We start from the raw sequence: 26,285 nt of genomic DNA on the forward strand, positions 1-26,285 counted from the left end.
TGGACTGTTAATGAAAGATTCCCTCAGCCAGTGGATCGTGGAAAGAGTTAAGACAACCCAGTTGCCATTCAAGTTAATCTCCCCTGACTCAAATTGTGAAAAACAATTTCAAAATGACGAGTAGTGGATAAAAGCAACAGTGACAAAACTGGAGAAGAAATGTCATCGAGCTAGGAAAAAAAGAGACATCAAGAATTGGTAATTCAGATGAAGGGGCATATTGTTGAACAAGGGCGAATTGGATGATAAGTCTCTCACAACTAGCTTCCCTCGCCAATGAAGCCATTGAAGGTGTTCCGAATTTATTAACTGATCTTGAGTCTGTAGTGTTAATCTTTAACCCGCCTAAGGGGATTGAAACTTTCCTCAATTACTGCAAGAAACTGATAAGAGAAATGAAGAATGTGATTGCTAAAGCCTGAGATGGTTGACCAAGACTTCCTGCGTCTCACGTTTTGGGAACTTCTGAATGATGAACTACCTTATTAACTCTGTTTCGTGTTAATTTCCAAATTATACCGGGGCAATATTTTCACAGCTTTATAATTTCTGACTAGAGAATTTGAATTACGTTGTCTTTTATTTTTTCTTTTTATTTTTTTTTTATTTTTTATTTTTTTTTCTTAAATTTGTTTTGCAAAAAAAAAAACAAAAAACAAAAAAAACAAGAAAAACTAAAATACAGCTAAACATCCAAGATACCCTAAAGGAATCAAACCAGTTAACAAATCTTGGAGAACCAAAGAGAAGTTCAAGAAGGGATGAAAGTCGATATCCAACAACTGAAGAGACAAATGAGCCAAATCCTAGAGGCTTTGAATGCCTTACAAAACCCTAGAGATTCGTGCGTACCACGACTACAATAGAGAGTTCCAGAGGCACAAACTTTCCCTCCTTATTGGTCTTTCCTCAAATGACACTCCACCTTGAGGGGCAGACTCGGGGCATGTTGACACTCAAAAGGCCGAAGAGAATGCAGCTAAAAGAGGAAACGAGCTTGGGGCAACCACTTTCATGGTCCTTAGGGAAATGATTAAGCCAAGTATTGTGAACACGATGAGGACAGAGCCGCCCGAGTTGAAATCTTCTCCCCATGTCTGTTGAGGTTGTCAGGCACAAATTTGAAGTGCTGAAAAATAATGATAGCCATATAGGGTGGAGGAAGCTCTAAGTTTGCAAATGTTGCAGGGTTATGCTTAGTCCTAGATGATATGGTGATACCTCGCAAAGTTTAAATTACCCGGAGGGACCACTTGTTCAAGAGTCATCTCATGATGTACGGAAAGAAAAATGATTGTGCATACATATGATGGAAATTTGTTCCGAGAACTGGACTAGCATGACACTAATTGGTGCGTTCATCTTAAACCTTCATGCAACTTGTCCTGGAAGGATCTAGTGACTGCTTTCTTAAAGTAGTACAAATATAACATGGATGTGGCACCTGATGGGTTACAACTGTGGAGCATGGTAAAGAAGAAGAGTGAATCATTCAAAGAATACACCAAAAAGTGTAGGGCGTTCAAGCGCAAAGACAAACTTTAATTGATTCAAGATGGTTAAAGTTTGAAGACAGTTAATCCAACACTAAGGCAGGGCTTGAGAATGTCTCTACAGATGCCATAAAGAAATGAAGTGTCTTGCTACCGGGGAGGTATGCGCATTGATATCGCACTTTCATCCATGACTTTTAATGTGAACTTTCGTTATGAGGTATCTCCAAGGTTTACTGGAAATCATGTCCTAATAGGGTGTCGCGGAGAGAATGAAAGCCGCAAAGAACAAATTAAAAAAAAACAAAAATGAAGGCAATCTTGAGTCACTGGTCTTTCTTGTGAATCTTCAAACTCTTGTTTTTTGTGAAAATAGAAAAAAGGAAAAATGATGAATAATCAAAAAGAAAATTGCAATGTCAAGCTTTTCTGAGGTCAAGTATTTAATCAAAAAATAAAAATTTGACGTTTCTTTCTTAGACGTTTGTGCGCTTGTTGCTTGAAAACCTTCACCCTTCACCTTTCCAAAATAAAGGATCTTTCCTAACAAACAATAACACTACCGTCATCGACGAATACCTTTACACTGGGGCAGATTGGTCTGACCAAAATTACTCTCACTTGTGCTAGTTGGGTGATCCCTGAATACATTGAGACAAACAAAAGAACTTTCAAAAGTAGAATAAGTCCACTAGATTGAAAACCCGAAAGGGCGGTCTAGAAAGAAGGAAAAAGAAAAATGACTCATGTTGAGGTCATCTAATCGTAGAATTAATCTTTTGAAAATAAAGCAATCAGAGTTCAAAATGATGTGTGGCCTTCTTTCTTTATCTGAAAAGAAAAAAAATATATCCATTGTCACCCCGTTTGAGCCAAAAATAAACTCTTTTTCAAAATCATTCCCAAGCAAGGTTTATCATCGGTATGAGTCAACTCAGGAAGCAGATGAAGAGCACTCAATGATCAAACGTGAGAATCCTTCAAAAGGGTAAACAAAAAAAAACAAAAAAAACAAAAGGAAAGAAAAAGTCACAAAGTGGTGATAAATGAAAAGAATGAAAAAACGAAGTGTAAGAAAAGAAAAGCAAAAGTGCTCAAAAAGTCAAATAAGTTGATGCGATGCCTAGGTGATAGCCCTTGTTTCAGAAAAATAACCGACAAGCATTCATTTGGGCCTTTAACCCTTTCTTTCGATACCTTATAGCCCTAGCCACATTACAAGCCTCATAAAGTCCACACAGATTGAATAATGTTTGCTCAAGTTTTCATAAAGCTTAAATTTGCGATAAGACGAAATGACTTGCAATGTGTCCAAAAAAAAAACAACAAAACAACAAATTTTGAAAATGAATAAAAAAAAAAAGAAGAAAAAGTAATGTCTCAGGAAGAAGGGATCTCTTTGCCAACCAGCCAGCAGCATGCAGAAGAAAATCAAACCAATTGGGGTCATCCTTTTAACCAATCCTTTTCATGCCCACTACCTCTTCCAAACAAAACCTCATGAAAAAAAAACAACAACAGAACTGGGGCAGCTTGGTGGATCTCACCACGCGTCTTCCTTGAAATTCATCAACCCATAATCTCAAGACTGGGGCAGCTTTGCGGATCTTACTTGAATTTTCCACCTGAATTATTGGATTCATCACCATACTGATTACACCAAGCCGGGGCAACTTTTGGGTATCTCATTCCCCTTTACATTTCCATATTGCATCTCCTTTGAGGAATGTAGGAGGTGACTTGCCCACATGGCTATCCAATTCTCTTCCAAACTATTCTAAACAGCTCCCATTTTCTCACTTGCCAGTAAATTCAAGCATGTGTACACTAAAGTCTCGGAAGAAAAAGTCAAAATGTAATCATCTCAAAATTAGATCTCGGATGTATGACATTCCTCGTTTTTCGAACCATTGGAAATAATGACCAGTTTGATGATTGCAAGTAAGACAAATGACTCACGCTAAAAAAAAACAACAAAAACAAAAAGAATAACATTCAGATTTTCTCTTTCAAGCCATATTGTTTCATTTCGATCACGTTTTTCTCTCATTATAGGGTCTTGACATCCTGATCCTGCATCAAGATTTTAATACTTTGTAATGAAAGGTTTCAACACCTTGATGTCTTTTCAAAAATCAAATTTCTGTCAAAGTTACAAAAAATTTCACAAATTACAAGTTTCAAGAATTTCAAAATTCCAAAGCCCAGTTTCCACACTGGCCCCCAAGCCCAGTTTACACACTGGCCCAAAAGCTCAATTTTCACATTGGTTCCAAGCCCAGTTTCCACACTGGCCCCCAAGCCCAGTTTACACACTGGCCCAAAAGCCCAATTTTAACATTGGCCCCAAAGCCCAGTTTCAACACTGGCCCCAAAGCCCAGTTTCTACACTGGCCCCCAAAGCCCAGTTTCCACACTGGCCCACAAAGCCCAGTTTCTACACTGGCCCCCAAGCCCAGTTTTACCTGGCCCACAAAGCCCATCTTGCCTGGCCCCAAGCCCAATTTTCACATTGGCCCCCAAAGCCCAGTTTCCACACTGGCCCACAAAGCCCAGTTTCTACACTGGCCCCCAAGCCCAGTTTTACCTGGCCCACAAAGCCCAGCTTGTCTGGCCCCAAGCCCAATTTTCACATTGGCCCCTCAAAGCCCAGTTTCTACACTGGCCCCAAAGCCCAGTTTCTACACTGGCCCCCCAAAGCCCAGTTTCAACACTGGCCCCCAAGCCCAGTTTCTACACTGGCCCCCCAAAGCCCAGTTTCAACACTGGCCCCCCAAGCCCAGTTTCTACACTGGCCCCCAAAGCCCAGTTTCAACACTGGCCCCCAAGCCCAGTTTCTACACTGGCCCCCAAAGCCCAGTTTCAACACTGGCCCCCAAGCCCAGTTTCTACACTGGCCCCAAAGCCCAGTTTCCATACTGGCCCCCAAAGCCCAGTTTCAACACTGGCCCCCAAGCCCAGTTTCTACACTGGCCCCCAAAGCCCAGTTTCAACACTGGCCCCCAAGCCCAGTTTCTACACTGGCCCCAAAGCCTAGTTTCCACACTGGCTCATAAAGCCCAGCTCGCCTGGCCCCCACAGCCCAGTTTTCTTTGGCACCCTAAGTTCAAGTGTTCTTTTTGTATTCCAGCCTTCTATTAGGCAATGGTCGAACCCAATGATCACGCTCGTACATTTATCCATAGGGTTGTTACACCCTCCACGAGGTTGTTACACCTCATTCCTTCATCCATAGGGTTGTTACACCCTCCACGAGGTTGTTACACCTCATTCACTTTATCCATAGGGTTGTTACACCCTCCACGAGGTTGTTACACCTCATACATTTATCCATAGGGTTGTTACACCCTCCACGAGGTTGTTACACCTCATTCCTTTATCCATAGGGTTGTTACACCCTCCACGAGGTTGTTACACCTCATTCCTTTATCCATAGGGTTGTTACACCCTCCACGAGGTTGTTACACCTCATTCCTTTATCCATAGGGTTGTTACACCCTCCACGAGGTTGTTACACCTCATTCACTTTATCCATAGGGTTGTTACACCCTCCACGAGGTTGTTACACCTCATTCACTTTATCCATAGGGTTGTTACACCCTCCACGAGGTTGTTACACCTCATACATTTATCCATAGGGTTGTTACACCCTCCACGAGGTTGTTACACCTCAAGCATTCATCCATAGAGTTGTTACACCCTCTACAAGGTTGTTGCACCGCTTTTCTTTTATGCATAGGGTTATGACGCCCTCCATGAGGTTTGCACACCTTAATTTCTCTTAGCCCTGTTCATTTTTTGATTAAATTCCCCTTTGTTCCTTGTCCATTTTGAAATCCGGACGAAATTAGTGTTTGTTTCTTTACTTAGCTTTTACTCCAATAATACGAAAATATAAATTTTCATATTATTCAGTAATATCTAAGTAAAGAGGGGCAGCTGTCAACACCCAATTTCGTCCGGGTGACTAAGTAATATGTCTTGTACTTTTTTATTTTATTGTATGTATTTTCATCATTTTATTTTATTTTGTATTATTATTCTTAATTCTAATTTTATTTAATTTTGTTTTGTTTTATTTCATTTTATTTAATTTTAATTTTAATTTTAATTTTATTTTATTTTACATTTTATTATTTAGAGTTATTTCGTTTTATCCTTTGTTATGTTAGTTTCTTTTTACTGTTTAAGGTTTATTTTATATAAATGTTTTTAGTTAAACGTTAACAAACAAAAATCTAAGAAAAAAAAAGGAAAGAAAAGAGAAAAATATAATGGTCAACTAAGTCCTTTTAGGAATGGCAGACTTTTCTTTTTCCTATTCTCGGGCTACAGAAGCACAAGTTAAGCTTTCCTGCATAAGTTAAGCTTTCCTGCATTATGATGTTCACAGTCTGCAACCCAAATGTCCATACGCAAAGTTACAATCATACATACATAAGGGGAAGGATCTCTGATATGCTTTGAGCAATTGACCCAACTAAAACATAAAAAGAGAAAAAAGACAAACAGAAAATTAAAAAAAGGATACGCCCCTGATTATAGAGGGAAGGATCTTTGGGAGGGGAACTAGCTTCACGAGGATCCAGCTTTGGAGAGTCAAGAAGGGGGAGAGCCTGGCTACACAACGTTGGACTCTTCCTCATCTCCACCTTCAACCATAATCCACTCTGATTACCACAGCCAAAGGCAGAAATCTTAGACTCCCCTGACATCCAACACCAAGCCCCATTCACCTTTGTTACAACATCCATCATTCACTTACAAACAAAAAAAAAAAACAAAAAAAAGAAAACCGCAAGGAAAGGGGTTTCATCTTAAGCACGAAGCAAACAGTACAGAGAAAGGAGCTCCAAGAGGTAGGCTGGCTGCATCTCATTTATAATCGTTGTTAGAATAGCTTTATGCTCTGCTTGTGTGTGATTGTTGCTTGAATATTCCAAACCGTGTATATATCATGGTCATCTTCTCTTCTCCATCTCTTCTCCACTCTGTTCGACACCTGAAATACAAAGAATAAACCATTTACTCATCTTCCGATTCCAAAGTTTCTTCCATTCCCTCACACAATTCAATGCTAGATTAAGAAACAAATTTACCACTACTCTCTTCAGCCACCATTGGCAATGAAGTTCTACTTTGTTGTAAAGACCCAACCCATCGTTCAAGCTTCCTTTTCATCTCCAATCAACACCGAAGAATTTGAATCCTTGAGCAGGAAACACATATACAACAGAAACCAGAAAACCCATACATAGAACCCCAAAACTCGTCTCGGCAAGCCTCAGTGGAATCAATAGAGATAGGGAGAGAAAGGAGTCACGGGTCAGTGACGGAGGCTGGGGATTGCAGCGGTTCAGGTGCGAGAAGGGTCGAACCGTGGAGGCATTGGTGGCGACTGGATTCGATCGTGGCGGCAAGGACGTGACGTGAAGGAGCACGACACTTCTCTCTCTCGCGAGGAAGAGGATTAGAGGAGAGAATCTGGCGCGGTGACCAGCAACGACCCCGGCGGCGAGCTGCATCACTGGCGCGACCTTGGCTCACGGCTTGCGGTGGGTGGCCTCACCGGGGGTGGCGTTGGCGTGGCGCGGAGAGGCGAGAGTTTCTCTCTCGCGCGCGAAGAAGCGGAGAAGAAAACGAGAGAGAAGCAGTGGCGTGGTGGCTGGTTCGCAGAGGTATTGGCGCGGAGACTGTCACCGGTGGCAGCGGCGACGAGGATACAAGGCGGAAGGCGAGTGTGGTCTCCCCTCGCGCACCGCGGTGGCGTTTGGACGGAGGTTGGCAGGTGGTCGGAGAACGGTGGGGTGAACGCCTTTGGCTTCTCCTGCTCAGAGAGAAAGAGACCCTTGGTCTCAGTGGCGGTAAAATGGTGTGATGAGAAGAATGGGAGAACCCCTAAGGGTTTCCTGAGCTGAAGAATGGAAAGGCCTTGGGCCTGTTTTTTTCTTTTCATCGACCCAACTCTCTATAATAAACCAAAAACATATAAAACCGAATTTCTTTCCTGCGCACTCCCACTTTTCACCCGCGCACCCCCATACACCCCCGGGCCAGTGCTGGGCCAAGCCCAAGAATAATTTTCTCCCGCAGTCCCTGTTTCTCACTTTCACACCCCCTTTCCGTTTGGGTTTAGGCCCAATCTGTAAATAAAATTAAAAAATAGTTTAGACACCCCATTTTCTCATTTGGACACCCCTATTTGTTTTGTTTTTTGTTTTGTTTTTATTACTTATTTATTTATTTGTTTTTTTTATTTATTTATCTTATTCTATTTGATTTTTTTTTTCTTCTTCTTTCTTTCTATTATTTTTATTGTTGTTCTTATTTGTTGTTATTTTATTTATTTATTCTAAACATCTATTTATTTTAAAATATATATTTAATAATACATAAAAAATAAAAAAAATATTTATATATATACTAAATTTACAAAAAAAAAAATGTTTTAAAGGTTTAAGCACACGCGTGACCGCTCGCGTTGTCCTTGTGCTAGAAACCTCTTCTTTAATAAAATTACAAAAATACGTCTAAAGGTTAAGGCACACGTGTGACCGCTCGCGTCGTCCTTGTGCTAAAAACCTTTTCTTCTTTCTTATAAAATTACAAAAAAATACGTTTAAAGGTTTAAGCACACGTGTGACCGCTCGCGTCGTCCTTGTGCTAAAAACCTTTTCTTCTTCCTTATAAAATTACAAAAAATACGTTTTAAAGGTTAAGCACACGTGTGACCGCTCGCGTCGTCCTTGTGCTAAAACCTTTTCTTCTTTCTTATAAAATTACAAAAAATACGTTTAAAGGTTTAAGCACACGTGTGACCGCTCGCGTCGTCCTTGTGCTAAAAACCTTTTCTTCTTCCTTATAAAATTACAAAAAATACGTTTTAAAGGTTAAGCACACGTGTGACCGCTCGCGTCGTCCTTGTGCTAAAACCTTTTCTTCTTTCTTAAATAAAATTACAAAAAATATTTTAAAGGTTGAGCACACGTGTGATCGCACGCATCGTCCTTGTGCTAAATACCTTTTCCGTTTATTTTATAAAAATATCAAAAAATATAAAATTTTCAAAAACTAAAAACATCAACAATTTCAAAGCAACAGACAATTTCTAGCCAGAACTACGTGATCCTTGATTCTCCATTAAGAGTGGAGATACGTAGGAGCAAGGTTCGTCCTTGTCAGGTTCACTTCCCAAAAATCCAAAATCATTTCAAAACAAATTTTCAAACAATTTCCAAACAAACTTCTCAAACAGTTTCAAAAGAACTACGTAACCCTGATTTCTCATTCTGAATGAGAATACGTAGGAGCAAGGTCAATCCTTGTCGGGCCCAAAAAACTAAAAAATGTATTTTTTCTCTTTAGAGTTTTATCATAGGGCATAGTTAAACATTTTGAAAACCACATCATATTCGCGTATTTAGTTAAAGGTACTGCCTTAGGGCAGGCGTTGTAGGGTGTTAATACCTTCCCTACACGTAACCGACTCCCGAACCCAGAATCTGGTTTTTCCTAGACCATGCCTTATCATTTTATGGTTTTTCCGTAGTTTTCCAGAATAAACTATGGTGGCGACTCCAAATCTCTTTTTCTAAACCCGTTTCTTTTCTTGGATCGTCGTCCCGTCGCGAATTCCGGTTGCGACAACTATTAAGACCGAATGGAAATACAAAACCTAACCATTGTACAAAACCTAGTGATACTAACTCGAATGCTATTATCCAATTAAATACTGCCAAGGCCAAAAACGAACGTTAGAACAACACCGAACGATCCTAAGACCGAATACTACTATGAAAATGAATACCTAAACCTGACCAAGCGGTCAACAACGAACGCTCAACATTCTGCATAATTCTGTAGAACTTCTGCAAAATGAAATACACACTAGAATTTACCAAAACTGAATGTTTTTCAACCCAGAATTCCTTCCAAGATAGATATAATATACAACTCAACAATCACAACATTTAATATATCAAACAAACCAAGTTGATCACTCAAACATTCAACTTCTCCCACATGCAAAACCATCAAACCACGTTTTCATACATCATCAACTAAACAAATAATTTAACTAGCTTCCCTTACCTTAGAAAATCTGAACAACTTAATCCCAAAATTCCCAACTTGAATCTTGCACCGAAAGAAACTCTATGAACACCTATAGATCAATGTTTGGTGAGAAAAGACCAAACATAGAACCAAAATGAAGTCAGAACCCAAAAAAGAAATCTGATGAACACATGCAACTCGAGACTTAACTTGCATGTAACATAAACAAGAATTTCTGAGAAGAGGATGAACTTACCAATTCAAAGATTGTTTTTGATTGGTGTAGAAGGAAGTTTCTGACACCAGGAAAGCTTAGGCACGACATGATTGATGATCAAATGAAGAAAAGTGAGAATTTTCTAGAAAGAATTTGTAGAGAGAACGAGAAGAAAATGAAATTTAGAAACTTGGAGAGAAGAAGTGCACGCAGAGGAGAATGACACAAAATTTTGAAAAGTTCTTTTATATACTACCGTAAAAAACCGATCGGTCCAATCATATGCATAAACTTGTCTTCCACTTTCTCTGAATTTCTGAATCCATACATCATTGCTCTTTTTTCTTTTATATTTATTCTACTTCACTTATATATATGACATATTTGACAATAAAACATTTGGTTGGAATTTATATTTATAATGATATAGAAATTTGGTAAATATACTTTAATTTTAATTAATTTATTTTTTGTCGTGTAACTTTATGTAAATGTAATCCTCGTATAATTCCTAAAAGAAAATCACATTCTCAAAGGATATCTAATGATCATTTACTTGGATTGACCTCGATAATGCTTCTCTAGGAGATTATGAATCTCCTAATTATGTTACATGTTATATGATAAGTGTACAAATATTGCTTATCAGAAAAATGTCCCCAAAAAATATAATAGTAATCCATGGTAGACCACATCTAAGATTGATCATTGAAAAACAAGGACAAAGATAAAAAAAAAATTATATAATAGAAAAATAAAATAAAGTGGAAACTAAGATAGAAGAAAAATTAAGTTTGTAACTGTAAGAGTGAAAAAAATATTATCATATGTTTCCACTTCCTTATTTATTGATCATTGAGAAAAATGAGAAACAAACACATTTTTTTTTTGGAAAAAAAATGTTAAAAAAATAGTCCAAAACAAACAAATAAATATTATTACACGACTCTAGTAGTAGTACGTACGAAACAGGCGATGATCTTTGGTCTTGTGAAACCCCGTCATACTTTAATCCCTGTAGTGTGTCGTTTAATTTCTGCATCGTGTCGTTTAATCCTATTCCGAGTCACGTAACCGTACGACGTTGGGCGAGAGGCACAAAACCCCGTTTCGCCGAGCAATTGCGTTCGGTCCAATCCAATACCGACGCTCCCTGAGTCTTCTTTCGTTTTCTATCGGAAACGAAAAAGAAGCGAAAAGAGAAACAAAGACAGTATTGCACTTCTTTTTCTTCGTCATCTTCTTGTTTCGCAATCTTGATTTGGTTAAACTATGACAGAAGATAGCAGCGTTAGGGTTTCTTCTTCCAACGAAACCTCCGTGTCCAACGATGCTTCGCAAACGCGGCGGAGGTAAAGGCTTCTTAACTCTAATGCCTTATTTTCCGTGTTTTTTCGAATTATGCGAAATTCGTTTGGATTTCGTGCGGTGTTGATTCTATCGTTTTGTTAGTCGTTCTGCTTTGTTTTTATTTGGTTATTGTAATTGTTATTTTTTGTAGCGTAGTGTTTGGAATTTTAGAATTAGGGTCTCATCGACATCCGAGAATGGTGTGGTGTGATGTCAGGTAGCCAATAGTGTGTTGTTGATGCATCGACATGTGATGGGAATGCTAAACAAATTTTATTTTGTTGCATGTCTTTCGGGATTTCATTTTTGAGTGTTGTGGTTTTTGTTTAGAAAGAAAAGAAAGTGGGATCAACCAGCGGATTCGTTGATGCCAGTTGGCATGGCAGTACCTGGAGCACTCCCTTTGAGCAATGCTGTTTCACTTGGAGGGATTCCATATCCTGGCATGGTTCCGGTGATCTCCGGTGCCCTTTTGACGAATCCTCTGGCAGCTTCTGCTCATTTTCAGCAACAAACTGCTGCAGCTGCTGTTGCCGCCCAAAAAACGAATCAAGTGAGTGTAGATTTCAAATCTCTTATGATGTTTATCATATTTGCTGGTGCCCTTTCTTGGTTAAATTGCTGCATCAACATTTAATTCTTTGGAGAAGGGAGTTTGTAGTTGTTAAATGAAATGTCATCTTAGGATTTGTAATTTGGGAATGATCGGGAGATCTTTGAAGCTGCAATAAACATGATAAGGAGGATGAGTTGTGCTCCACCAGTTCTTCAATTTGAAAGACCAAATCCTTGGCTCAATAAGAAGTAATATTACTGGATACAAGTATATAATGAAAAGTTCAAGTATGCAGAAACAAATATCCGTCTCTTGTTGAATTTTCCTGTCACCCTCTATTTGGTTAGACTTGGAGTGACCTTCTCTAGATGTAGTCTATCGGGAACTTGCTCCATCACAACATTTTGATATCGAAACTTTAGAAATTCTGGAAATTTGATTTTGCAGTTTGTCAATGACATGATTTATAAATTTTGTTTTTCTATCTCGTATGCCTTTTTAGGTTGGTTATATTTAAGATGAAGTATATTTTCACATTATATTTTTTTAGCCTTTAAACATTATATTGAAATTTGACTCAGTCAATAATAGGTTTTCATAATGTGTTTTGGTTGAGATGGAGTGAAATAGTGACTATACTTTTGACTTCGATATAATCAATAGGCTATGTCTGTGTTTATATTAACTTTTATCATTTCATTTTGTGTAGTGTGATGGTCCGTGTTTTGAGACATCAGTGTTCTTTGTATATATTGTTTTCCTTATACATTCCTCAGAATAATTGCTTAAGTGTAGATGAATAATGTATAATCTGTCTAATTAATGACATATCTACATAGATATTTTGCAGCATGCTTCTGAAGCCTCTTTTCCCCACTTTTTTCATTATTTATTTATTTATTATGAATTTCTTTTTTATATTTCAAATGATATTCAAGTTTCTTATCTATCTTAACTGTGAGATGAATGTTCCTGTAGCAAAAGATCCAAGATGAATTAATAATTGCTCGGGAAATTGTCATAAATGATGCAGAGTCTTCTGTTCGCTACAAGTTGACAAAACGCCAGACACAGGAGGAGGTGACATATATAATCAATTTTACATTTTTAGCTGCAAACACCTCTTAATTAATCTTTAGTGATTGATCTTCTTCTTCTTGCAGATCCAGAGGTGTACTGGTGCCATAGTAATTACTAGGTAGGTCTTTAAGGCATTTCTAAAATCCTGTTAGTCTTTTATATTATATGCTGTTAATGTAACATATATCTGGAATTTTCCCACAGGGGAAAGTATCGACCTCCTACTGTACCACTTGATGGAGAGAAACCACTGTATCTTCACATATCTGCAGGAGCTCATGTAAAAGCTGCTACTTGATTTCATATAGCATGATGATCGAGTTAAATTATCAGATTTCATTATTTTTTTTTGTATTTCTTTGTTTTGATATGAAAGCAAACATTTATAACTTGGATTGGAAAGATTTCAGAAGTCAAAAGAAAAATAATATATAATCACAGCAATGAATGAAATGTCATATGAAAGGGATTGATGTATTTGTAACTTAAAATGTTTTCTTATTCTTGAAATAGAAACTGCAGCCTTGTTTTTATCTGCACTTTGTTTGTTTTCATGTTCTCTAATGGTAGTGTTACACAGTAGTGAATTACCTAAGATGGCTTGCTTTTGGTGACATCAAATGTATTGCAGATAAAAGAGACAGCAGAAAGGATTTTAGCTGTTGATCGTGCTGCTGCAATGATTGAAGAAATGCTCAAGCTTGGGCAAAATTCACAGTCAATTTCTTCTGCCTCACCTAATGGACCGAAGGTAGACATAAATATATTACTAGCAAGTGCACAGTTCTGACGTGATGTGTTAACAACTGAAATGTCTTACTGAATCAGGTGCTGACTACGTGTGTGTTTTTGGGTTTTGATGCTGATCCTTCATTGAACATTGTGGCTCGGATACGTGGACCAAATGTAAGCCCTTCTGTACTCAATTGATTTGTCTAGTCACTTTTCGAGGTCAGAGTTCATGCATGACCGTATCTGGATAATCCTTTAAGAAATTTGATTAGATGCTTTCTAAAGCCTACATGTTTATTTGGTCTCATTTGATATGTGATGTGACCACTTACTCATCTTATGTTTTTTGTTTTCATACTATTCTAGCCTTTCACTCACTAGGAGTGCCCATGTCTTTGTTAACATCTGATTTGATGGTGTGAAAATATTGAGGTATTAATATGAGCACTGTTTTTCCATGAGTTGATTAGGCAAGAAAAGGGTGGATGGACAGTTGTTGCCCTCTATGGTTACATATGCCACTGTAATACTTGTTAGTTGCTGAAAGTAATGTTCAAAAAGGTGAAAAACGGCTTGTCTGATTACTATAGAAGCACCTTTTTCCAATGAATATTTAACTTGTCTGAGAGTCTGTCTGACATGTAAGTTTGTGTCCACACTCAGAAGTCACAAGAACAGGAGGCGCTTGCCAAATACTACTAGTAAGAAAGTTAATTACCAGTAAAATATATAGGCTGGACATTTTGTATTTACTCTTCAATATGTAAAATTATATTTACCAAAAACAGATCCGGAACTATGCTAATTAGTAACCTTGACCTATAGAAATAATTAGTCTGTATTTTTTTATCCAATGCCATTGCCATATTTTTATTTCTATTTGGTAGATATAATTCTTTAGTGTTTTCTGAATTTTACATCGTGTACAATGAAGTCGAGATAATCTAATGTTTCAAGCTTTCTCTGACATCTCCATACGATTGGGAGAAATTGTTTTGGTGTTGGTGGTGGTTTGGATTTGAACGTGCAGGACCAGTATATAAATCACATTATGAATGAAACAGGAGCAACAGTTATACTGAGAGGACATGGTTCAGGAAACAATGAATGCTTGAATGCAGAAGGTGCCTTCTCATTTCTGTCATCTCGACTTCTGAAGGGCATGGTATTTCAGCATAGTTCATTTATTCATTGTATATATTTTTCATTTGATTACCTTTCTGGTTGCAGATGGACAGCAGCCTCTGCATCTGTTGTTGTCCAGCAGCAATGCAAAAAGCCTTGATGATGCTAAGCTTTTGGCTGAAAATCTTTTGGATACAATCTGTACTGAGTGTGGTGCTTCAAGGTATTTAGTTTTGTACTGTAATAGGGTATGGGATCTATGGGCAAGATGTTTCTCCTCCCAAGTGGAAATTTCTGAAATTTGTGTCCTCTTTAGATTTTAATTCTTGCCATGAAGAAACATAATTTTTTCGAGACAGTCCCAATTTCTTACATGGGATAGCTGATGTTACATGACACATACCTTTTGATAATTAAATTTATGGATTTTCAACATGACAAGTTTAAAACACATTTTTCACGTTCTATCATTTATATTACTAGTTTATTTTCAGTGAACTTTTGGTAGATTACTTTAGTACTGTTAGGATATTTATCCTATTTTATCATCATTATAGTGTGTCAAGGGTTACCCTATTTATCATGATTATATTGTGTCTAGGATTACCCTATTTATCATGATTATATTGTGTCTAGGGTTACCCTATTTATCATGTATTTGTGTATCAATTTATTCTTATAAATAGAAGATTGTGAGAGGGATCAATTAAGCCCTCAAGAATTATTTCTTTTCAATCTTAAGTTGGTATCAGAGCGGGTCGATCCCGCTCTGGTTTCTGTCTCGTAATATATATCTGTCCGGCGCCACAGTTCTTCGTCGCCCGCCGCTGCCCGCCGTCGGCCACCGTCAACCGCCGGCCACCGTCGCCGCCGCCGGCCACCGTCGCCGCCGCCGGCCACCGTCCGGCCACCGTCGTCCGCCGCCGGCCGCCGTTCACCGCCCGCCGTTCACCGCCCGCCGTTGCCGGCCACCGGTCGTCCATCACTGTCACAGTTTCCTTCGTCTAAACCCTTAGGGTTTTCTTGTTCCTCGCTAGTACTATTTGTCTTCTTCAGAGATGGCGTCTGGCAGTACTCTTTCCTTCTCTGGAAGTCCATCAATTACCTCCGAGAAGCTAAATGGAAAAAATTATCTATCATGGTCTGCTGCGGTTGAAATGTGGTTCCTCGGCCAAGGGCATTATGACCACCTTGAGCGAGATGGAAGCCATGTGCCTATTGAAAAAGCTGCTCAGTGGAAACAAGCAGATTTCCAGTTGTGTACCCTGTTATGGCAATCAGTGGAACCCAAACTTCTTGTATCTTTGAGGGCTTTCAAAACTTGTCACTCCTTTTGGAAGAAAGCCCAAAACATTTATGCCAACGATATTCAACGTCTCTATGACACTACGAACAAGCTTGCATCTCTTAAAATGGCTGACCATGATATGGTGTCCTTCATGGCTGAAGCCCAATCTGCTGTCGAAGAACTTAGGATGTTTTTGGAAGTAGATCCATTAGAGGATATCAAAAAGAAACTAGACAAATTTTACATGGTGTTGATCCTTCGTGCCCTACATCCCGATTTTGATCATCTCAGAGATCAACTTCTAACTAGTCATGAGGTCCCCTCTATGGAAACATTGACCACTCGCCTTCTGCGTGTCCCGGTATCTCAAACTCAAGAAGCGCATGAACTAGTGGAACTATCTGTCATGGTTGCCACACGAGGAAGAGGAAGACGTGGCACTAGAGGAGGAGGACGAGGAGGTCGGGGACGTACTCAATGCACATATTGTAAAAGGATGGGTCATACTCAAGAGAATTGCTACTCCTTACATGGTTTCCCTTCCAAAACCGCCAATATTTCGAAGACTGAAACTTCCACTTCGAAAACTGAAACCTCCACTTCTATGTTTTCTGAGGATGAATATCAAGAGTATTTAAGGTTAAAGTCTAACAGCTTGGCACAACCATCTCAATCTCCCAATACATCAACAGCCTGCGTTTCTCAATCTATGGAATGTCAAAATTCATGGGTAATTGACTCAGGTGCTTCTGATCACATTTCTGGTAATAGCTCTTTGTTCTCATCTATTTCCTTTCGAGAAAAACCTCATTTCATAACCCTTGCAAATGGATCTAAAACTTCTTCCAAAGGAGTCGGTCATGTTTCTTTGTCTCCCTCCCTCAATCTCAACTCAGTCCTTTTTGTCCCTAATTGTCCTTTTAATTTAATTTCCTTAAGCCAGTTGACTAAAATGTTAAATTGTTCAATAACCTTTGATCATAAATCTTTTGTTATACAGGAGCGTGGTTCGGGGAGACAGATTGGAGAAGGATATGAAGCTGGCGGATTATACCATTTTGGATCTCGTCCAAGGGTGTCTTGTGTTGCTGTTCCTAATCCTAAAGTGCTACATGATCGACTTGGTCATCCTCATTTGTCCAAATTAAAAAAGATGTGTCCTGAACTTAGTGGTCTCCAAACCTTAGAATGTGAGTCATGTCAATTAGGAAAACATGTTAGATCTTCCTTTCCTAAAAGGTCTCAATCAATATGTAATTCTAGTTTTTCCATCATCCATTCTGATATATGGGGACCTAGTCGTATCTCCTCCTTTGGTTTTAGATATTTTGTTACCTTTATTGATGAATATTCAAGATGTACTTGGGTTTATCTTATGAAAAATCGTTCTGAATTGTTAGCTATCTTTACATCCTTTTTGAATGAAATCAAGAATCAATTTGGTCAAGTAATCAAAATATTAAGAACTGATAATGCAAAAGAGTATTTCTCATCCTCCTTTTCTGCCATCTTGAGTTCTCATGGTATCTTACATCAGTCTACTTGTCCTCATACACCGCAACAAAATGGTATAGCAGAACGAAAAAATAGACACTTGGTTGAAACTGCTCGTACCCTTTTGCTTGGTGCCCATATTCCTGTCCATCACTGGGGGATGCCATCTTAACTGCATGTTATCTTATTAATAGGATGCCCTCCTCCTCTCTTGATAATAAAGTCCCTTTCTCCATTTTGTTTCCTAATGATCCTCTCTTTCATACATCTCCCCGAGTGTTTGGCTGTGTATGTTTTGTTCATGACATGTCTCCAGGTCTAGACAAACTCTCCGCTCGCGCTCTCAAATGTGTCTTCTTAGGCTATTCTCGACTTCAAAAAGGATATCGGTGTTACTCTCCTGAAACTAAGAAGTATTACATGTCTGCCAATGTCACATTCTTTGAACAGACTCCTTACTTCTCTCCATCTGTTCAGGATGTTTCTATCCTCCAGCAAGTCCTTCCTATTCCAATGGCTGAGTCGCATAGCTCCACTATCTCTGTCATTCCAAGTCTTGATCACAATCCTTCTACACCTGTTTCTCCATATACTGAGATCATCCCACACAGGGCCTCAATGGATAGTCCACCTCCCCAAGACAATGGTGAATCTCCTCCTTCAGATTCTTCTCCCTCGTCACCTCCTCCCACGCCTCCTGGTGCAAATGATTCAGCATGGCCTATTGCCCTCAGAAAAGGTACTCGTTCCACTCGGAACCCTCATCCCATTTATAATTTTCTAAGCTATCATTGATTGTCGCCCTCCTATTTTTCTCTTTTATCCTCAGTGTCCTCTGTTGTTATACCCAAGAATGTGAAAGAAGCACTTGATCATCCTGGATGGCGACAAGCTATGATTGCCGAAATGCAGGCTCTTGACCACAGTAATACTTGGGAGCTGGTGCCCCTTCCCCCAGGAAAAAAGGCGGTTGGTTGTCGATGGGTGTATGCAGTTAAAGTTGGCCCTGATGGTGAAATTGATCGGCTCAAAGCTCGGCTTGTTGCGAAAGGTTACACTCAGGTTTATGGTCTTGATTATTGTGACACTTTCTCTCCTGTTGCCAAGATGACTACTATTCGTCTCTTCTTTGCCATGGCAGCCATTCGTCACTGGCCACTTCATCAATTGGATATCAAGAATGCCTTCCTACATGGTGATCTTGAGGAAGAAGTTTATATGGAGCAACCTCCTGGGTTTGTTGCTCAGGGGGAGTCTGGTATGGTATGCAAATTGCATCGATCTCTATATGGCCTCAAGCAATCCCCACGTGCTTGGTTTGGAAAGTTTAGCTCCATTGTTCAAAAATTTGGGCTAAAACGCAGTGAAGCAGACCATTCAGTTTTTTATTGTCATTCTTCTCTCGGGAAATGTGTTTACTTAATAGTATATGTTGATGATATTGTCATTACAGGAAATGATGCTGTTGGAATATCTCAACTAAAAGAGTACTTGTGTAGACATTTTCAAACCAAGGATCTTGGAAGTCTCAAATACTTCTTAGGCATTGAAGTAGCGCAATCAAAAGATGGAGTTGTAATCTCTCAAAGGAAGTATGCTCTTGATATATTACAAGAAACAGGCATGATTGATTGTAGACCGGTAGACAGTCCCATGGACCCAAACCAGAAATTAAGGACAGAAGAAGGTGAATTATTCTCCGATCCAGAGAGGTATAGGAGGCTGGTTGGCAAACTGATTTATCTCACTATTACAAGGCCAGATCTATCCTTTGCAGTTGGAGTGGTTAGTCAGTTCATGCAGGCTCCATGTGTTGACCATTGGAATGCTCTCATTCGCATTCTAAGGTATGTAAAGAAGGCTCCCGGGCAAGGATTGTTATATGAAGATAAAGGAAGCATTCATGTATCTGGGTATTGTGATGCAGATTGGGCTGGTTCACCTATTGATAGACGGTCTACAACAGGATATTGTGTTTTTCTGGGAGGAAACATTATTTCATGGAAAAGTAAGAAACAGAATGTAGTAGCTCGATCAACCGCGGAAGCCGAGTATAGGGCAATGGCATCATTAACATGTGAACTTATATGGGTGAAACAATTCCTTCAAGAGCTTAAATTTTGTGACATCCATACTATGAAGATGTATTGCGACAATCAAGCTGCTCTCCACATTGCATCAAATCCAGTGTTTCACGAGAGGACTAAACATATAGAAATTGATTGTCATTTTGTTCGTGAAAAGTTGTTGACCAAAGAAATATGTACTGAGTTTATTGGGTCAAACGATCAACTCGCAGATGTATTGACTAAGTCATTAAGGGGTCCTCGGATTGAGTTTATTTGTTCCAAGCTTGGTACATACAATTTGTATGCTCCAGCTTGAGGGGGAGTGTTAGGATATTTATCCTATTTTATCATCATTATAGTGTGTCAAGGGTTACCCTATTTATCATTATATTATTGTGTCTAGGATTACCCTATTTATCATGATTATATTGTGTCTAGGGTTACCCTATTTATCATGTATTTGTGTATCAATTTATTCTTATAAATAGAAGATTGTGAGAGGGATCAATTAAGCCCTCAAGAATTATTTCTTTTCAATCTTAAGTAGTACCATTGAGGAAAAGGGGCTGTAATATAAATAGTAAATTTCTCTCCATCCATCAATCCTGGGAAAACATGGATCCCCTTTTTAATTTAAGGGTGTTCTCATTTAAACCTATACCATACAGATATCAATCAGAGGACTCAAGTGCCTGGCTGTGCACCTGGTGCTGATATTCTCACATCTGTAAATGCTGTGCTTTAAGGCACTATCTGTAAAACAACAAAGCCATATTAGGGGCTCTCATTAATATAAAAAAAATTACATTCATTAGGATGAGATGAGTGGAAAATGAACACTCTAGGTTTTTGTGTTAGTCCTTGCTAAGAGGGCTACCCTAGAATTAAGTATCATGTTGATGACTAAATGCTTATGCCCTTCTCCATTCGCTTCCATGATAGCAGCTCATTGGTTTATACACTGTTTTCATGAATGTATGTTCCCCTCCCAGCGCTGTCTAGTCCACTAATATCATCATTATACGGTTGCTGCAATTATTATTTGTTTACAATTGCGTACTTTCGGGTTTCAGGTGCAGTTTTTTATTAAGGGCTAATTTTCCAATTTTAACTACGAATTGCTGGATAGTTCAAATATGAAATTTATATTGGTTTGCATCAAAGTTAAATATAGTTTTAGTTTCTGTGGAACTGAGATTGAGTTTAGGGCGGTTTTTGGTGGGAAGTCTAAGATCTGGTAAATCTAATTGTGGCAGTAGAGAAAAATTCCTCTGCCTTGTACCATTTCAATGCTTTTAACTTGTGTTATTTGATTATATTTATTGTTGGTGCTGTGATATGGTACTTCATGTTGATTTTATATAAGTTTTAGGGAATAACTTATGATTTAACTGTCATAGGGTTTCATCATGTAAGGTTTATAGTGCTGTTCCACCTCCACAGCAGGTATACACTGCTGTTCCACCTCCCCAGCAGGTATATAGTGCTGTTCCACCACCTCAGCAGGTTTATGATGGCCTTTCATTGTCAAAGCAGATTCCTACAGTCATTTCACCCCCACAAGTTTACAGCGCTGTACCACCCCCACCGAAGTTGACAGGAGTTCAGAGCCCTGCAGTTGAGCAAGAGGCAGTTACCAGCGTAACCAGTAGTTCTATGGCAGCAGTAGTGGCCTTGAAAGCATTTCCTCCAGCTTCCTCGGTTGGAGTGATTGGTGACACCGCTGCCCTCACTTTGGGAATGACACCACAACTTACTGGACATTTAAGCTCTGGCCATCAAGCAAACGTCATTGGTTACACTCCCCCCCCTTTAGTATCTGGTGGCACTAGCTATATTGGATATGGTGGAATATATCCTCAAGCTACCCCTTTGCAACAAGTTGCCCTTGCTTTGAGGCACTCACCTCCTGTCTCTTCAACAGTTGATCCCACAACATTAGCATCAAACGGAGAGTCCAAGCCAACCTCATGCTTTGATCTTGAAAGGGAGAAGCGGCCACCCCAAAAACGAAAGTTTCAAGAATTACCAGTTGGTTCGAAAGGCACAGCAAAACTCAATCAGGTCATTGAATTGCCATTGATAAAATCTTTAAATACATCATTGCATGCATTGAGGGAAATTCCCTTAATTTAGTTGTTTATAGTAAGCTTGCAAAAGAATGAAGGACTTGGTTGAAGTTTAGATTTATTTCTACCTTAAGCATCAGATCTAGAGTTACTTGCCATCACCAGAGTTGAAACTAGGACACCACGAAGCAAGGAAAAAACCGTTTTGTATTCTTGATGGGCAGAATAGCTTTTAAGAATCTCAATTCACTTAATTTACATATTTTGTAAACAAGACAACACCAGCTTGGAATTCCATTTTCTTTCAAAGCCCCCTTAGGTTTACACCAACTCCTGACATTTTTCCCGAAGGATTCACATAATCTCGTACAAGAATGCTGGTTCTTTTGATTAAAGATTCTGTACACACATGCTATTGAAAATCTTCAATTATTCATTGAATTTCTTAGATGTTGGTTGTCCTTGTGGTATTTTGTTTCCATAATGAGTGGAAGCCTGCTTATAGGATTCTAATTCAATAACTGAAATGATATTGAATTTCAAATGCTTTGGAAAGGGAGGTCACTTATATGTAGACAGGTTTGTCGGAGGTTAATGCCTTCAAATTGACTGATATGATATATATAAGTCCCCAGTGCTGCCGGATAAAAGTAATATTTTCTAGATTTCCCCTTTCACTGTTCCCACTCTGCCTGCTACATGGAATGATTCTTATGCGTACATGATGAGTGCATTTTTCTTGTTTACACATTTAGATGAACTTTGCCATTTGGCAAAGAAAAAACAAAATAAATTAAAGGTTTAATTACTTAGTGGTCTTTGTAATAGTTTTCGAAAAATTTACCTTTTAGTTCCAATACTTAAATAAATTCCACCTTGGGCTCTACATACTATTTTTAATTCCTTTTATTTACAAAAAAGGATTAAAAATGATGTACAGGCAGGAACTATAAGAGATTAAAAGAAATTGTGTATTACTAAAATGAGATGTTTAATGTTCTGTTAGAGAGGAAAGAAATAGAGTTAGTGGAAGGGAAACAAAAAAGGAAGAGAAAGATTGAGATATCAGTGGAAATAGGGATGATTTGTTTGGAAAAGAAATAGATGAGAAAGAGAATGAAAATGAATATATATTTTTATTGAAAAACAACTGTAATCGATTAAATTGGCTGCAGAATCGATCATGTGCTCTTATTTTTTAGCACAGTCCCTCTACCCTTTACAGCATATTCGATTAAGTGTCAATCCTTCTATTCTTGACAACAGGGTTAACTGTATGGTCAAGAATATAAGGATTGTGTTAAAAAATATAAGCACATAATCGGTTATGTTGACAACATAGTGTTTTTATTTTTAACCATTTTATAATTGGTAAACAATTGATTGTTTTGTGTCTTAAGTTTTTTTCCACTTCTCATTCTTATGCAGAAAGTTTTCGTATCACTCAATTTGGATTTTTGAACTTTCTGTTCACTCAATCAAACCACCATAGTTCGTTTTTCTTTCCTATGTCCTCTAATCCCCTTCTTCATTCTCATCCAAACTCAACATAAAAGATGTATTGTGCAATTGTAGGGATCAAACAAGTAAAATTAAACCTAAATTAAGTCTTTTGTGGAGGCATATCAGGAACAAAGAGCCATGTTATGGTATTGTTTTCCCTTTGAACTACAGCCGTAGCTTTCTGTTGATATCATACCCTTCAGAATTTAATTCTTTATTTCTTGCTTTAGCAAAGAGATCATAAAAGTATTAGTGCAGAACACTTTTTCTCAAATACTGTTCATCTTTAGATCTGTTCCGATTTAAACGTGTATTTTTGTGCTGACTGTAATGCTTCATATTCCAGGTATTTTCTCTGACCTATGAAGCTAAAAGCCTGACACTGGACCTGTCTGTTGGGCCATTGGTTTGTATGTTTGACAGGGTTTTCAATTTTGGAGGAGTAGGAGCGTGTATTGTGACTTTTTCCTTCATTGGTAAAATTGCTGCAAAAGATGTGGCGTGCTTTTTGGCGATCATGCCCTCCTCTAGTCCTGCATACAGGGACTGTCAATTTCTTGAAGGGAAGGGTTTATCATACCAAATTGATGAAATCTTTTAAAGGGAAGAAGACAATTTGGGATAGTAGAAAATATAAAACTAGAGAATGAGATATCATAGGTAGGTATAATAAGAAAAGGATTACATCAGAGTAGATTAAAATTATGGGCGAAGTAAATTAAAATAAAAAAGTTCTTTCCCTTAGTTATCGTCACACTTTTAGAACATCTTACAACACCGTTGTTCGTTGTGCAAATAATTTTATCTGAATATTTGACATCAATGCTACATTTGGTATATGAACTCCAACCCATTTATCGGGGAAATTTGGGCTGCAGATTTACAGTTATAACATTTTTTATTTGGAGAATGGCAATAAATTACTGTATACCTGTCTTAATATTACTTAACCATTTACATAATCTGGCTAGCTTTTATACTTTCTGGCTTCCTGCTATTGTTTGTCTCAGTAGATCAATTTTGGATGTTACGGTACACTAGCAACAAGTCGGTACCTGTTTATTTTACCATGTAGTGTTTTACCTTGCTTTTTGTGTTTGTTTTCCTCGTTTGCAGTTCAGTGTCTTTATTTGACTTTCAAGTCTGGCGTGTTGGGACGATTAGTTAAGTACCTGATTCAAAAATTGTATTTGGGTTTTTGTTTTCTCCCACTCTATCTTGATTGCAGGGTTTGCAACCTATAAAACCTAATGAACAACTTGATGGTCTTGTTGTGAGGAATATATCAACTATGCCTGCCCCTAAGAAGTTGGTCCAGCCATCATCCAACGGAATGCCAGCACCTCTACCGAAAACTATGCCACCACCGCCTCCACCTAAATTTTCGGGTCCATCTGAAGTTAAAGTACAAGACAACAAGAATTTGCTTAATACAAATTCTGATGCAGTTCCTGGTTAGAATCAAGCTTGTTTTTACTATATTTGGGTCATTACTGCTTTGAAGCTTCATTTCTTTTTTCTCTATGGAATATCTAGTTTTTGTTCTGACCCTGAAATTTTAACTTTACAATGTTTCGTTTTATTAGCCATCTTTAGACTGTTTTTATGTAACGTTTACGTATTTCAGATACTTTGGTGAAGCTAATGGAATACGGAGAGGAGGATGACGATGATGTAGATGATTCTAAAGAGGAATCATTTCCTCATGGCAGCCAAGCAAATGGGGTTCAAAAGCCTTTCTGGGCTTTATGAGCTACAAAGTGTAAATTGGACATAAGATGTGTAAATATTGTCTTGATTGTGTCCTCTTCTTCCGGGTGGAAAGGAAGCCCTCAGCATGATTTTTGGAGCGACATAGTTGACTGTTGAGAGGAATTTAAAAGGTTGTAATTTCTCATTCCCATGCTTCGTTAGAGAAATCGTATGTTGTAATTTTTTGTCGTATGCATGTAACACTGCTAGCGTCTTTACTGTGCAGTGATAAGTCACAGTTTTCACTCACCCCAAATTTTCTTGTTAGAAACCCTTCAATTTTTCGTCCTGACTGATAATGAAACTGTGGTTACCATTTTCATACAAATCAGTGCGATATACTCTAATTATTGAAATCTCACGTTTCATTTATTTATTTTGGGTCAGCGATTTTAAATCCCAATATATAAATTGCACAAAATCCTGTGTATATGTAAGTAATAAAATCCAATCCATTTTCACACCAATTCAAACTACTTTAAAGTTTGTTTTGTTTGAATTCACCTCTAAATCCATTTTTGTAGGGCCTGTGATGCGGGTCAGTCTCTTAGAAAGTTAAAAGAAAATTAAAATAAATTGGCAATTGCTTTCTGTACTCTGTCATTTTCTTCCCGCATCCCATCATTTTATTTAATTCCAATTTTATCCGTTTTTGAAATCTGTATCAACAAGGAGGCACAGTAAAGAAGAAAGGATTATTAGTCTTGCATTGTTGGAGATTCTTCTTGCTTGCTTGGTCTGATATGGAGGCTAAATGGTTATCCGAAAATGTAATTACGGAACAAATAAATCTTAAGTAGTTCGCTTATGTTCCGGAAAATATATTCCGTAATACTAATGAAGGTTTTACTAAGAATGACAAGTAAAAAAACAACCTTAAAACAAATGATTTATTATTTACTATAAATAACTAAGCGTATCACAGAATAAAAAATATTAAAATAGATGATGAAATAAAATCTAGATTTCTACTGGTAAATGATAAAAAATGTTTGATCACATTAATCACAAACTATATTACACAACAATAAAATACAAAAAAGTTAACAATGAAATGTTGACAAAAATATATATCGTTCGTTCCTTTTTACACCGGGCTGTGGGGAAGTCCACATGGCCTAACCTGTTTTACCAATCTAGTTTTCATAATTATAAATAAGTTTAGTTCATTTAAAAAAAACAATTAAAACCAATGCTAATACTAAAATATTGTTTGGTGAAAATATTTTCAAGTATGATATTTTCACTTACTTTAAGGTCTTATCTCTCTCTCGACATCGTTCACTTGGACTCAGTCTATGTAATTATTTATGTGACACCAACTAAGATGTTACTTGATATATTTATTAGAAGTTTCAATCTAAAAATCTATAAATTTTAGTTTGACTAGATCTTAGGTTGAATTTTTGGGCTCAATCAGGAAAATTGTCTTAGGAGTTTCACTCGAGACATCTTTAGTTCAAAATTAGTTAGATAATCTTTGGACTTAAACATTAACACTT

The 26,285-nt window shown here is 38.0% G+C and overlaps 1 protein-coding gene across 6 annotated transcripts; it reads left to right on the top strand.

The window, feature by feature from the left end:
- Positions 1-10,717: 10,717 nt before the first annotated feature.
- Positions 10,718-25,111, top strand: LOC124821730 (protein RIK). Of its 6 annotated transcripts, XM_088113158.1 has the most exons (13): positions 10,723-11,117; positions 11,446-11,668; positions 12,650-12,751; positions 12,835-12,869; positions 12,956-13,031; positions 13,383-13,502; positions 13,580-13,657; positions 14,514-14,607; positions 14,714-14,831; positions 20,860-20,905; positions 20,996-21,523; positions 24,260-24,485; positions 24,659-25,111. In XM_088113158.1, the coding sequence occupies exons 1-13, from the start codon at positions 11,038-11,040 to the stop codon at positions 24,781-24,783; spliced, it is 1,851 nt and encodes a 616-aa protein (XP_087969284.1). In that variant the 5' UTR covers positions 10,723-11,037; the 3' UTR covers positions 24,784-25,111. The 6 variants fall into 6 exon arrangements, with proteins under 6 accessions (XP_087969287.1, XP_087969285.1, XP_087969286.1 ...); XM_047293660.2 differs by having other exon boundaries at positions 20,860-21,523; XM_047293661.2 differs by having other exon boundaries at positions 11,450-11,668; positions 12,705-12,751; positions 20,860-21,523.
- Positions 25,112-26,285: the final 1,174 nt, after the last annotated feature.

The sequence above is a fragment of the Vigna umbellata genome, chromosome 4 (genome assembly GCF_029865625.1).
Source record: "Vigna umbellata cultivar VRB3 chromosome 4, Vumbellata_1.0, whole genome shotgun sequence".
Classification (NCBI taxonomy): domain Eukaryota; kingdom Viridiplantae; phylum Streptophyta; class Magnoliopsida; order Fabales; family Fabaceae; genus Vigna; species Vigna umbellata.